Source organism: Acomys minous (genome assembly GCF_964271855.1).
Source record: "Acomys minous genome assembly, chromosome: 1".
NCBI lineage: Eukaryota > Metazoa > Chordata > Mammalia > Rodentia > Muridae > Acomys > Acomys minous.
The window spans coordinates 35,990,795-36,005,001 of record NC_140483.1 but is presented as its reverse complement, the minus strand read 5'-3'; the positions used below and the strand labels follow the sequence as shown (position 1 = coordinate 36,005,001).

The 14,207-nt window shown below is 40.3% G+C and overlaps 1 protein-coding gene across 6 annotated transcripts in view; it reads right to left on the bottom strand.

Moving 5' to 3' along the window:
• The window catches only part of RALGPS2 (Ral GEF with PH domain and SH3 binding motif 2), a 133,960-nt gene that overhangs the window by 61,409 nt on the left and 58,344 nt on the right, over positions 1 to 14,207 (bottom strand). For all 6 annotated transcript variants that reach the window (XM_084772500.1, XM_084772501.1, XM_084772502.1 and 3 more), the window contains exons 6-8: positions 13,720 to 13,809; positions 10,946 to 11,038; positions 2,323 to 2,449 (exon numbers count right to left, since the gene is read on the bottom strand). In XM_084772500.1, coding sequence (XP_084628626.1) covers positions 2,323 to 2,449; positions 10,946 to 11,038; positions 13,720 to 13,809 — 310 coding nt within the window. The remainder of the gene's footprint in view (positions 1 to 2,322; positions 2,450 to 10,945; positions 11,039 to 13,719; positions 13,810 to 14,207) is intronic.

Here is a 14,207-nt window from a genome sequence, read left to right as displayed (position 1 = left end):
AATGTAAGTATCTCAAGTCAACTGACTGATATTTTAGGTTCTAAAAACTAAGTAGACAGACATACAGGCCCATCCTGGAGCAGAGGTTATTAAATAGTATATGGCAATCTCTGAGTGAGCTCACGCCACGGCACTCAAGAGTGTAAAAAAACTTGCTATCTTTATGACTACATATTTAAGAGAGCGAGCAGCCAATGAAACAAAGCACAGAAGTTTAGGAGGAGGTGGGCCAAGAGAGACTGGGAAGAATTTCCAAGAGCAGAAATCACTAGCATCGTAACCACAAAATTAAGATGAGGTCTGAGAAGTACACAGAGGAAAGATGATGGGCCCCTGTCAGATAGGTGAGGAGACAGACAACAGCATGCTAGGTAACAGAAAGTAGCAGCGGGGCCCTTCTCTTCAGGTAACGTAAAATACACGGTGACAGTGAAAAGTAAGACGCCAAGACACAGCACACAGAAAAAGAAAGGGAGCCCGGGGGTCATTCGAGACCAACCAGGACATACAGAAAAGATAATGGTTCTGGTGTTTCCCACAAATTAACATATTCATGTCTGAGTTTTCCCTTGTCTGTTTTAACACAGAGGAGTGGCAGTGCTTTGGACTGCAAGGCTGGGAGGGAAGGGGCCGGCTCCAATAGAAGACCTTTCTAGAGTCTACTCAACAGCTTCCTTTCTTCTCTGTATACACAGAAGTCATAACTGTACACAGCTCTGTGCACACGCAAATGCACATGTGTACACACAGGCTCTACTTCTGTACTGTCTCCTCTGAGAAATGATTTAAGGCAAAGATCCCTGCACTAGAAATCATAACAATTAATTTGTTGTTTTTCTCACTCTTAATTTAAAAAATTAACTTTTTCCTAGAAGATAACAGATTATGGCATTTAGTACAGAAAAACAAATCCAGTGAGAAGGCAACCACAGAATGAGTAGGTTTTTGAATTACTAAGTTCAGCAGAGCTAGACAGACCCATTGGACTGTGGATGTTATGGGTAAGTTTTTGGGACTGTAAGTCAGATTTCTAACTCTAAGGCCCTGGCTCTTCATTTGAAGTGGGTGGATTAAAGACATCACTTGACTCAAAAGGAAACAGACTGAAATCTAAGCATACAAGACTGAAATAAAGCGACTGAAACCTAAGCATAGAAGAGCCTTCTTAGAACCAAGATCAACTCTCAGTCTAGTGATCCGATACAACAAAAGGCTTATTTATCACAAAGACACAGTTTTTAAAGCTCCTTTATTCTTTCTTTCCCCAAACTCCATTTCTAAACATGGGCACAGCTAAGCTATGATCTTGTTTTTTTTTTTTTTTAAAGCTATGATCTTAAAAAAAAATTTTTGTGGTGGCCATTAACTACCTTAAAGAAGGTGTGAAATACATCTCTATCCCGCTGGAGGAGCCCTGGGACACCCCACAGTGTTCTAACTACCAAGTTTTCTCTGAGACCTACGACTGATGCTCTCTATGGCAGAGGATGCTCATGTACCAGCCTTTCAGTCACTAACAATGTAAAGACTTCAAGGAGAAGCTGCTCTCTTCAAGTCGACTGCAGGTGACCACGTAAAAGGTAGAGCAGAGATGTGCAGTGGGATGAGAAGCAAACACTTAGCATCTGATGAATCTCTACAAGGCCAACCAGCTTATCTTGATGTATCTTAGGTATGTATCACACACAGCACTTCCTGTATCTTTACTTTACATACAAATTTAAAAGAATAGCTTTTTTTGAAATTCTTTTAAACCAGATGTTCAACAAAGCAAAAACCTGTAATGTTATTAAATGCCTTTGGAACTTATTAATACTATAAGGTATGTAATATAAAGACATAAATTATTAATCAAATAATAAACACAAAACTGTCATGTACTAAGGTAAATTTCCACACTCAAACAATTTATTTAGGCAAAGAATAATACAAATAATTAATTCAAACCACTCTTCAGAATTCACACCAACTGTCTAATACCTAAGAGCTTGGATCAGTGTCTTCAGTTACTACTCTAAGCTTTACACTACAAGGCATTGATTGTGTCAGTCCTTAAAAGCATTACTAAAATAGCCAAAACATATCATTTACCACAGGGCCCATTTCTAAGTTAATGTTACACTCTATGGAAAACCTGAAGACAAAGGGCTGATTTATTATGAAAAGCATTTCAAGTAAAGAGGGAAAACATTTCTTTACCTGCTTTTTTTTTTTCAGTTTAGAAGTCACACATGTGCACTTTAAAAATATTTTGCATTTCATAAATAATGACTGATTCAGGAAGAGCAACAACTATAATACGAACACAGTGACGTCACTCACCTAAATAGGGAATGCAAGGCGTCATCTTTAAGCTACTTATATAGTCTCTGAGTCTTTTGTAGTTATCTTCTTTACTCATTACATATTCTAATTTTTCAAAGGTAGTTTTGTCTTTTCGACTTAATAACTAAAAAACAAATAGAAAAGCCTAAGTTATTTACAAGTTCCATCTTACTGTAGCAAAGATCTGAACAGAATCTGTATTTGCTATAAGTCTAAACTTTAATTTCAAAATTACACTTTCCTGAATTTATTGTGAAAGGACATAAATAAAACAATATCAGACACATGTATTAATAACTCAAAATGTTTATAAATTCACCTTTATATGCCCATAAATGAACTTAGTAAGAGGTAAACTATAACACATTTATCTTTATTACTTTATGTAATTAAGAAACACTGATTGTCTTTTTCTAATTTAAAATAATTGTGATACATTCAGCTCAAATGTCCAACTGCCTCCTCAAAAAAAAAAAAATCACTCTTTCATAGTAACCAAGAAACACTCAATTTTGCGATATAAGTGACAACTTTTCTTGACAAGTCAAACTGTGGCTGCCCAAACAAGAGCTGGGAAGCCTCCCATTGCCTCATTTCTTTCTTTTCTTTTGCTTTTAACTTCTGACAACTAATTTTCTTCTTGATCAGCACTTTATAACATACAGCATTACCAAGAGATTGTTTCAAGTGGCTTGGAGACACAATTCGCAGTCCCACGTCCTTTGAGATTGCCGCACATAGGCAGGAGGTGAGAGACAAGCAAGGTCAGTACCCGCCAGGCTAACTGAAAGCCTCCGGATGCTGGCTCCGTCCTGCGCTCATTCTACAGACTGGACAAGTTTTTTGCTTTGTTTTGTTTTTTTCTTCCTTTGAAGCTCTGAAATTACTATTTTGTCACAACACAGTAAGATGACTTTGTTACATGCTAAAACATTGGCTGTCTGTACAGCATGTAAGCACTTCACACAGAAAATTGACATCTAACTCTGCTGTCAGGTGATGGAGAGCGGGAGGCGGGTGCAGGGCTAGCAAGCAGAGGGCCACTGAATGCTTTCACCACCCACTGACACAGATGACTCTGTTTCTTGGGGTCTCAAAGACTGGCTCTGACAATGGAACGCTCTGACACCTAACCCACTAGTATTTGCGGCCTGAAGGCCACTCTGCGGAACTTTTCCTGATCAACAATGACTGATGTGAGTGGAGTGGGCTGTGGCAGGAAGCCCTCAGTTACTAGCCCAGCAAGCTGTAAGCAGCATTTCTCCATGGCCTCTGCTTCAGTGCCTGCTTCTGGATTCCAGAACCTGCTTCCGGGTTCCTACCCTGACTTCCCTCAGTGATGGAGTGTGACCTAAAAACTGTAAGACGAAACAAGCCCTTTCCTCCCCCAAGTTATTCCTGGTCATGATGTTTTATCACAATAGTGAAACCCTAACTAGGACACCAATTTATAATACTTTCCTTGTCCTGTGTCAGATGTCAGAGATCCAAAGCAAGGATCTATTTCTGGGCTCTGATTTTCTCTAAGTACATAATGTAGACTTACTACCTACAGTTACTATGCTTGTGCCTTATATCTCAAATTTATTCCACTAAAACTAAACTTTGTATCTACCCACCACACAACAAACATCCTCCATTTACCCTCAACTGAAAAACGTTCATTCTAGTCTGCTTACAAGTTCAGCTTCAGATGCTGCATGTGAAATTCAGTATTTCTGTTTCTGGCTTAGAATCTTCAAGTTCATCTATACTGATGTAAATGTGGCATCTAGTGCTTGGGGGATAATGAACAATCTGTAACAAACTCAGGAAGCACAGATCACGCTCTGACCTTCTGATATCAGATCCTTTGGAAATTGACGCAAGTCAACTGTTGGGTCATTTCATAGTTCTACTTTAAATTTTAAGAAGAAAAATTTAAATTTCTATTCTATTTTCTATTGTGGCTGCACCAATTTTATTCCCAGCACTGGTACGCAGAATTTCTTTTCTTGTCCACTCCCTCAACAACACTTGTAATTTCTCATCTTTTTTTGGTAGCAGCCAGCCCAGCATGTGAGGGGATTCCTCACTGTGGTTTGGATTTGCACTGCCCTGATCATTAGTGGGGTTGAACGTCTCCCCCAAATGCCTATTGGTTATTGTGTGCATTCTTTTGAAAAATGTCTGTACAGATAATTTCAATAATCTTTAAGTGAGTTATTTTCTTGATATTGCATTAACTAAATTTCTTATGTATTTGAGCATTAAGCAAATGTTTTCTTATCCCACAGACCACTTCCTTTCTCTGTTGATAGTCTTCTTTGCCTTGCAGGCAGAGCTTTTTGGATATTTTAATTGATAAAAATTTTGGATTTTTTAATTGGTTTGACAGACCAATCTGGGCGTGGTGGCACATGCCTGTGATCCCAGCACTTGGGTGGCAGGGGTTGGGGGATCTCTATGAATTGAAGGCCACATAGTAAGCTCCAGGACAGCTAGGACTACATAGAGAAGTCCTGTCAAAACAAAATTAAAAATAAAACACATATACCCTAAAATTAAGTATGTGAAGTATTCTGTAGGGTCAGCGGTATGAATTACATTCACAGTGCTTTGCAGCCATTACCAACTGCCATCTATCTCCAGAACCCCGGCATCTTCTGAGACCGAACTCTTGTGCTAAGTCAGATTTTCATCCTTGTGACAAAACAACTTAAATGAGGGAAATGTGGGGTCTGGAGAGAAGGCTCAACACTTAAGAGCACTGGCTGCTCTTGAAGAAAAACCACATTCAATTACCAGCACCCACATGGTGGCATCCAAGCCCTTTCTCTGGCCTCTGCTGGCATCAGACACACACATGGCACACAGACAAAAAGACATGCAAAACACCCATAGACTTAATAATATATGTTTTTAAAGGAGGAAATTCTATTTTGGCTCACAGTTTCAGTCCATGATCAACTGGCTCCAGTTCTACATCACTGTAGGGAGCACAAGGTGGAGGCTAGTCTGCTTACCTCATGGTGTCCAGGGAGCAAAGAAAGAGGCTAGGGCCAGGCTATCCCACCATCACCTGCAAAAGCAGGCCCTCAGTGACTATGACCCACTCCCTAAAAGTTCCACCATCACATGCTAGTAAACATGGAACCCAGAGACTTTAGGAAACATGTAGGTCTGCATTGAAACGTTCTGCCCAAAGGCTGATGTCCACTCTATAATAATGAAGAAAAAGGTCTCAGCAATGGGGATAAAAATCTCTGATAAAGCCGGGCATGGTGGCACACGCCTTTAATCTCAGCACTCGGGAGGCAGAGGCAGGCGGATCGCTGTGAGTTCAAGGCTAGCCTGGTCTACAAAGTTAGTCCAGGACAGCCAAGGCTACTGGAGAAACCTTGTCTCCAAAAGCCAAAAACCAAAACCAAAACCAACCAACAACAACAAAAAAACCTCTGATAAAAGGATCTGTGAGAGCCTTTAAAAATGACGGTAACAACGATGATGATAAAGCAATGGACTTTCAGAACACATCAGGAGAGTAAATGCTTCACTCCAGAAGCAAAGAGCAGGGAACCAGTAAGGAAGGAACGTACCAAGCGAGATAAGCCCATCAGGCAAATGCTCAATCCTACAGCTTTATGTCCGCACCTGGGGGAAATGGTGGGATGAAGTGAGTCTGGGAGGGCTTGCACGGGCTCATGATGCTGCCGGGCTCACGGGGGTCCTCATGGCTGCTATTCTGAGCTGCCTCAGCTCAACAACTTCAAGTTCTCTCCTCTGTGCTCCATATACCTAACATTTCTGCCTTTCTGGGGTCCCCAGTGCAGCTTTAGCTGCATTCTCACAACTCTGTGCACTTCAATTTTAGGGTGTGTATGCAGAGATTCTAACATTTAGATATATTGTCTGACACCAAATATTTGTTTGAAATATTGGTGGAGGCTTCCACGACTCTACAACTGTTGCATTCTGCACGTGGACAACACTGAGGTTTCCCGCTAGTATGAACTGTCCCAGGCCTCACATGACCCATGGCTGTGACAGCCTTTGAGGGTCTACATGAGTGAACATGAAAAGCTGCCCTAGGGAGTGATTCTTTACGAGACTTGCTAGAAAACCAAGTGCCTCAGGATTCTCTTTTTAAAACAAAAGTCTGAGCTTATGACGAGTGGAGTCTTGATTCTTGAGACACCCTCAAAGGCCCTTTTACTACAGGTGTACAGGACTTCCTTTGTTTTTGATGCTGTGGATCTTTTTAGCAGCATCACACCCTCCTTGATTTCAACTTTAATAGAACTGCAAGTCTTAAAAAACACTTTCTGTTCCACCTTTTGTTCCTGAGATCTATGCCACTGCTGAAAAATGGTACACCTAGAAATCCCCTCTGCCATATCACTTAGTGCATTAGCAGCAGCAAGCTCGGCCTCCTACAGTCTTAGTGCATAGACAAGACACAGCCAGCTCTTTATTGGGATGTAAAGTGAACGGCCTCCGACCACACGAGCTTCATCTCCTCCACACATATCTGCATCTCTACCCTGGTCTAAGCTCCAACCAGAACTGCCTCATTAAGTTTTACTCTCAGGATTTAAAATTTCTCTGGGTTGTTTCTCCACTTTCCCGAAACTCCTCACAAACTGAGTCCACAGGCTCCTCTGAACCACACTAGCAGGCACTGTTATAGTGACAGTCCTGACTCTTGGGACCACCCTCAGGGATTAGCTTTCTATCCCTGTGACACACACTTGAGATAAATCTACTCACAAGGAAGAACGTGGTTAACTGTGGCCCCACTGCTCTGGGTCTGTGATGAGGTCCAACATTACAGCAGAGCCAAGCTGCTTACCTCATGGTTATCTAGGAATGTGCGTGTGCATGAGAGACAATCTCAGTGGCATAACTTCCTTTCACTAGAAGGTACCACTACTTTCTAGAAGACTTTACCATGTGATCCTTCAGGAGACATTGAACACTTTAGGTTGAATTTGAAATGTCACTGTCATGGGCTAATCTGTTTGAACCTGGTCTCCAGGTAGCGGTCCTATTTGGGGAAGTTGTGCAATCTTTGGGGCGTATGTCCTTGCCAGAAGACATAAGTTTCTGGAGCAGGCCTTGAAGGTTAGTCCTGCTTCTGGTATTGACCTGGGTTCCATTTCACAGGACACCCTTGACACAGGAGTTGTAGTTGTGTACTTCTGCAGCCAGGAAACTATTCTGCACCATAGACACTTCCATCTGTGACTGCGAGCTAAGTTTACCTTTCTCTCTCAAGTTACCTCAAAACCAGGTGTTGTCACAGTAACAGGAAAGGGTAACTATTACATGTAACACAGCTACACCACTACCCAGTAACTCCCGGTCTTCATCTCTCCCAGGTTCTGGCCACCACTGTTGTACCGTTTCTATGAATCTGACCACTCTAGGTAACTCAAACAATGGAATTCTACCTGTCCTTTTTCGCCTCTCCGTTTCACACAGTGCATCTGTAAGGACCATCCACAGTAAACATGTTGCAGGATGTCCTTTGTAGGATGAACAGTACTGCGCTCTAAGTATGTATTACATCACACTTAAACACCATTCATCTACTTACAGAGGTCTGGCTTGTTTCTACTTTTTGGCTGCTGCAAACATTTATGGAAAAATGTTTATATCTTTGCTTTCAATTCTTTGGGGAACATGTCCAGAAGCAGAACTACTGGACTGCATGACAATTGTTTAATTTTAAGGGGAGTTTTCATTGCTTCTAATAACTTCTTTTTAAATAATTTAAAGCTTCCCATATAGACAAGAAAAGTAATCTAAATAATTATCCTCCATTCCTTATGGAAAAACTATCTTTTAAAAAATTTAATTAATTAAAAATTAAAATATTATGGTACCTTAACACCCTGTGTTGAACAGAACAGTGAAAATGGGCATCTTTTTCTTTGAGAGAATGCTAATAGTATTTTACTTAGCAATGAGAGATTATAAGCTTTTTGACAAGTTCCTTATGTCAATTAAAAAATCCAAAACCGACAAAAACCTTCAATATTTTATTCACTAAAATGTATAATCCAAATGGGCACGAGCACCCACCATCTCACATTACCTCTCACTCGAGGTGGCAGAGCCCACTCTACCCGACCTCCACCCTGTGCTTCCCCATCTGCCTCAGCACGTGTCCTGGCCTTCCTCCATGAAACTTAGGCCTGGGAGGGACTGGGATACAATTCTTGCCTCTTGAGCATCACACTCTCTCCACGTTTAGTATCTTGTTGTCCTCCCTGAGGACCCCAGCCCCTGTTAAGTCCCAGCACTGACTGACTGTGTGGTGATGGGGTCTGTCTGTGCTGCCCAGGCAATGGCTGCTAGTCAACATCCTGAGCACCTGCTATGTGGTTAGCATTGCCGAGGAACAGGAGGTACATTTAGTAACTTAAAATTAACAGCCACCCAGGGCTACTGTGTTACCGTCCTTTTAGACCTGCTAGTGACTTCCCTGCAGGTGTTTAGACCATTTTCCTACAGCCCTTGCCTCACCTGCCCATGATTTCCTCCCTTGACTATCTTTGGTATCTAGTTAGTGATGGAAAGCTGCCTCCATCCAACAGTGAGAGAACCTTTTCTCATACTGCTTAAAAAAAACAAAACAAAACAAAAAACAAAAAAAACCTAGGCTATGTTCTGTTTCATCCTATTTTTCTTCCGGTAATTTGTCACTATACAGTTGATCTGTTGCCGTCTATCTCTGTAGACCATCTGCCGTGTAAGAGTGGGATCTGGATCATTCACTGGAATGAATTTTTTAAAGTTTATTAAGTCCATTATATATTAGTAGAAATGTTACCCAATTTTTAAAAAGTGCAAGTTTTCTCAGAAGGAAAATAACAACTTGAAGAAAATATATCCCCCTTCTGAGTCACAGCAGTAAGTACAATACTACTCCTTGGAATTTCAAAGACAGAACTTGTAACTGTGCACTTGTACTCATTTCCACCCACTCCACAGAATTCAGATTTTAAAGAATGAGACCATCATAACTTTTTTAAAAGTTTAAAATAGGAAAACTCTTCAGCAGGTGTTTGTAATAGAAAAATAAAGATTGTAAGTTCTTCCACATTAAAAATTTCCAAAATAAAAACTATTTTTTACGAAAGTACTATCTCTTTAGAACCACGTAAAATGCCTGCACTGAAAGCACAAGGCCCTGAGTTGAGCCATCCCAGGCCTGGGGGGTTGGGTGGAGACTGAAGACTCTCTGGAGGTCATGGGCCACTCTAGTTAGCCTAACTGGTGAGTTCCAGGCCAATGAGAATCCCTGTCTCAAAAGAGAAGGTGGGCGGCTTCTCAAGAATGACACCAAAGATGTCCTCTGGTTCTCAATGCACACACATTAACACACGAACATATGCAAACAAGCATGTGCACACACACAATTATTTTTATTAAGTTTTTAAAAGCTTCTTCTGGATGTAGTGACACACACCTAGAATCCCAGCACTTAAAAGGCTGGGACCAGAGGATCACATATTCAAGGCCAGTCTTGGCTATATAGCAAGACACTGTCTTAAAAGACAAAAATAATCAAATTTGTAGAGTAAATAATGTATTTAGAACAGACCATTAGGACTTATTAATCTGCTTGGTGGGTGGCACACGCCTTTAATCCTAGCACTTAGGAGGGCAGAGACAGGTGAAACTCTGAGTTCGAGACCAGCCTGGTGTGCAAAGTGAGTTCCAGGACAGCAAGGGCTACATAGAAAAACCCTGTCTTGAAAAAACAAAACAAATAAACAAGACATTACTCTTTTGACAAAATATAGCACCATTTTCAGCATGGTGTACAGCCCACTTGAGAGCCTGAGGCAGAACCATGACTTTAAAGCTGGTTTGGTCTATACAGTAAGTCCCTGTTCGTGCACTCGAGTGCATGGCAGGAAGACTCCCAAATTCAAGGCCACCCTCGATGATTAGGAAGACATTGACTCAAAAAGTAAAAACAACAAAATGTGGTCTAATGATAAAGTACTTGTGTGAGGCCTTGGTGTTCTAATAAAATATTAAAAATTAAAAAAAAGAAAAGGGAAAGAAGAGCGACAATGTGGAAAGATTAATAAGTATGGTATTGTGTTACTCAAAGATAAAACACTCGCAGATGCCAAGAACCATACCCTAACCTTGTCAAAGGGAGGGAACCAAATATGATGACTGCTGTAAAGGAACGTCAGCAATGTCATGGTTCCATCTTTACCATGAGATTTCTTTCTTACTACTCTTAAGATTTATGGCTAAAAAATAGTGAAAGTTAAAATTAATAAAAAAATGTAAAGGTTATTATTTAATCTTTAAACTTACCAAAAGTTTAATCTGTACACAGTTGAATGCAAATTATCAGGTAAATATTACATCTGATGTCATCAAAGACGTATTCAAAATAATTCTCTAAGGTGCAAAAAACAAGCATCGGCCTCAGTCTATACACAAATCACTTCATAAGCTCAGTGCGATGCTTAAGGCATCTTAAATACAGGTTTCAAAGAACTACATGCAAGACAAGGTAAAATTCTTAATCTGTTGCCATGACAGTCCCCTCACTAAGACTTACAAAACAGACTAATAGAGCCTTTACTAACTCCAAAGGGTTACTCACCGCCCACGTCTTAGTCAGCCTGAAAATCGGCGCACTCTGTAAGCCGGAAACCACGGCCATAAGTGCATGAAGGTTATTAAGTTCATATAGTTTCTGAAGATTTAAGAAAAGGGGGGAGAAGGATTTTTTTTTAAAGAAAATGAATGCAAGAAAATACAGATGAACAGAATTCAGGCAGTGGCTAGTATACTAGTATTTGTTACAGTTACTGTCATAGTTGAGAAGTGTCTTTCTAGGGTACCCAGTAAACTATTTTTGGCCCATAACATAATGTCCCTGTTCCACCTTGGCATTTTCGCCCAAGCTCTGGGAATAAGCCCAGCTCTAAATGGGCAATGTATTTTCAAAGCTGGAGTTAGACGGCGTGGCACCAAGGTTACCTGGCATGGCCGCCAATGGCTGAGCACTTGGTTCCGGGGACGGGGAGGCACGTGCATCCCTTGCAGTGAAATATGCTTTCTAGCCCAAGTCACAGCAGAGTTCGCCTCAGGCTGGCCTCCTACGCAGAGCTCCTATCGTCCCAGGGCTAGAGTTCAAACTGGCCATCTTTAGTCACCACCACCCCCATTTCCTGCTTCCTCAGGCCTAAGACCCTAGATCCTTTGTTTCGGATTCATTATGGGATGTCACTCTTACAGGATGCACACATCCAATAAAAGTTCTACTAATTTCCCAAGAAACCCACTTTACATTGCTACTAATTTCTTAAAATTTTTTTTATAGGACACATAATACTTCTACCCTAAAAGTAGTATCTAAAAATAAGTCATTTTACAGTTGTCTCAAGCAAGCAGATAAGCCCTATGGTAGGCATTTAATTGAAAACTCAAAGCAAATAAAAACAGAACAACCAACATGAGACAGGAGATAAACCTTCACAGAAGATTGTATAATCTACTAGTAAACTAGTCATTAAATGAATGTTCATTAAGCATCTACTGGGGACTAAATACCACATTAGACTTGATATATGCCCAAACACGCAGAGGGCCCACAGAGAAAAGAAGAAGCTGCAGCGCGGCCCTTCTGCCCCCACTCCCGCCGTGTCCACAGCTTGTCATCAAGCCCTAAGATTCTCACACTTGCCAGCTCCACCAATAACGTGAGCCAGTTTGCTAAGTCTTGTCTGACATTTAATACTTGACGCTTTATGCATGTTTACACAGAGTGCGGTTGGTTCTCTCTCTCTCTCTGACTAAAACAGGTGCTAAAGGAAAAGACCTAATTGAGCCTTTAACACAAGCTCATACAAAAGGCAGAACATCAAAATATGATTTAATAGTAATAAGAAAAACATTAGGGATTTGGGGCCTGCAATAAAAGCAAAAGTTATCAAATATAAGTCCAGGAGTCTGGACAGAAATTAAAATGTTTGGTAAGAAAAATGGTTGGCTTTATGGACAAAAACATACAAATAAAAATCAAATCTACTAAAGGTATCAGGGAAAAAGAAAAAGAAATTAAGAATCTATGGGAAAAGCCATTACTTTCTTTTGTTAGAAACTAGTACTTGCCTAATTTTTCACAAAGAATACTTTAAAAAAATCTTATAACATTTCTATAAAATTTCACATATGTAGAAGGCTAGTTCTGCCACCAAGTGCCACAGAAAGTTAGAATAAGATTGTTTCCACATGCTCAGGGAAAACACAGGAATAATCCCAATGCAAATAATAAGCAGAGCATCTCCGCTTTATTCCACCATCTTTACAGGCAAGGTAAGCCCTGTTCATTACAAGACTCTTGAGCGATGATGAAGATGGATGCATCACCACGCTTAGTGAAGCTAACATGAATCTGGAGTTGTTACAGGCTGATCTCAGTATCTTCCTGTGTTATGGCCTGTTCCTTTTTCTCTGAAATTCTGATTATCCTTGAAAACCAAACTGTTTTTCCAACTCTATTTACCTATGCCTCTTAGTAACTCCCCAGTGTACCTGTTAGCATCATAAATACTACTCTCTTAAACTACAATCTATGAAGGCATGGTGGTTCACACCTATAATTTTAGTATTGGAAGTCAGAGGCAGGGGGGACAGAGTTCAAGGTCAGCCTGGTGTAATACAAAATTGTCTCAAAATAGTATTGTTTCTTTTGGGGGGGTGGATTTTTGAGACAGGGTTTCTCTGTGTAACCTTGGCTGTCCTGGACTCACTTTGTAGACCAGGCTGGCCTTGAACTCAAAGCAATCCGCCTGCCTCTGCCTCCTGAGTGCTGGGATTAAAGGCATGCACCACCACACCTGGCATAGTATCATTTCTCAAGGTTTATGTGTTTTTATGTTATGTATGTAAGTATTTTGCATACATGGGTGACTGTGTACTACTTGAGTGCCTGGTGCCTGTGGAAGTCAGGAGAAGGCATCAAGTCACCAATGGGCTTCTGGGAAGTGAACCTGAGCCCTCCAGAAGTGCTCTTAACCACCAGGCCATCTCTCCAGCCTAAACAGTCTTATTTTATATATAGCTGGGGGGTTTATTTCATAATTTAAATAAATAAACAAAAACAAACAGAAACCCCAGTAACAAAAAGCACTAGGTATTCTCCAACTAAATCATACATGACTTTGTCCATCACCTCAACATACTCTGTGAGTTTACAAATATTATCATTTGCCATAATCTAACCTGTCTATAACAATGGGGAAGGGGTGACCAAGAATAAAGGAAAAGGCAGAGAAAAGAGGCATTCAATGTGCTTAACAGGTGTTATTTTCCAGGACCACAGATAGTCACATTTCTGAATGAGTGAGCAACAGATCCAGCCGTGCTTACCTTAGCAGTTTTAATATAGTGGCTCAAAACTTCTGCTCTTATTTTCAATGTTTGAGCATGGAGAATCTCTCTAACAACCCAAAAGCTTACCTGAAAATAAAAATTAAAAAATAATCAAAGAGTTATCAAGATTAACATTAAATTCCTCTTGATATATTTCCTAGTTATTTTTAAAACACTTTCTCCTATCCTTGACTACGGTTTTCTTACAACTAAACGAAAATGCCATGAAATATAAAATAAAAACTTCATATTAAAAGTGATTAAGAACACTGACTACTACTATTCCAGAGGTTCAGATTTCAATTCCCAGCACTGAAACATGAATAAACCTGTGACTGAGTGCACGCCCATACCCACACAAACTTCTACAAACATCCACTGGATGCAGATTAGGTCTATAACATTATTAAATTTGATCAAATTAGTTGCTTATCAAATGATATAATATGTATATAGTAATTAATTCATGTACTGCAAACATATAA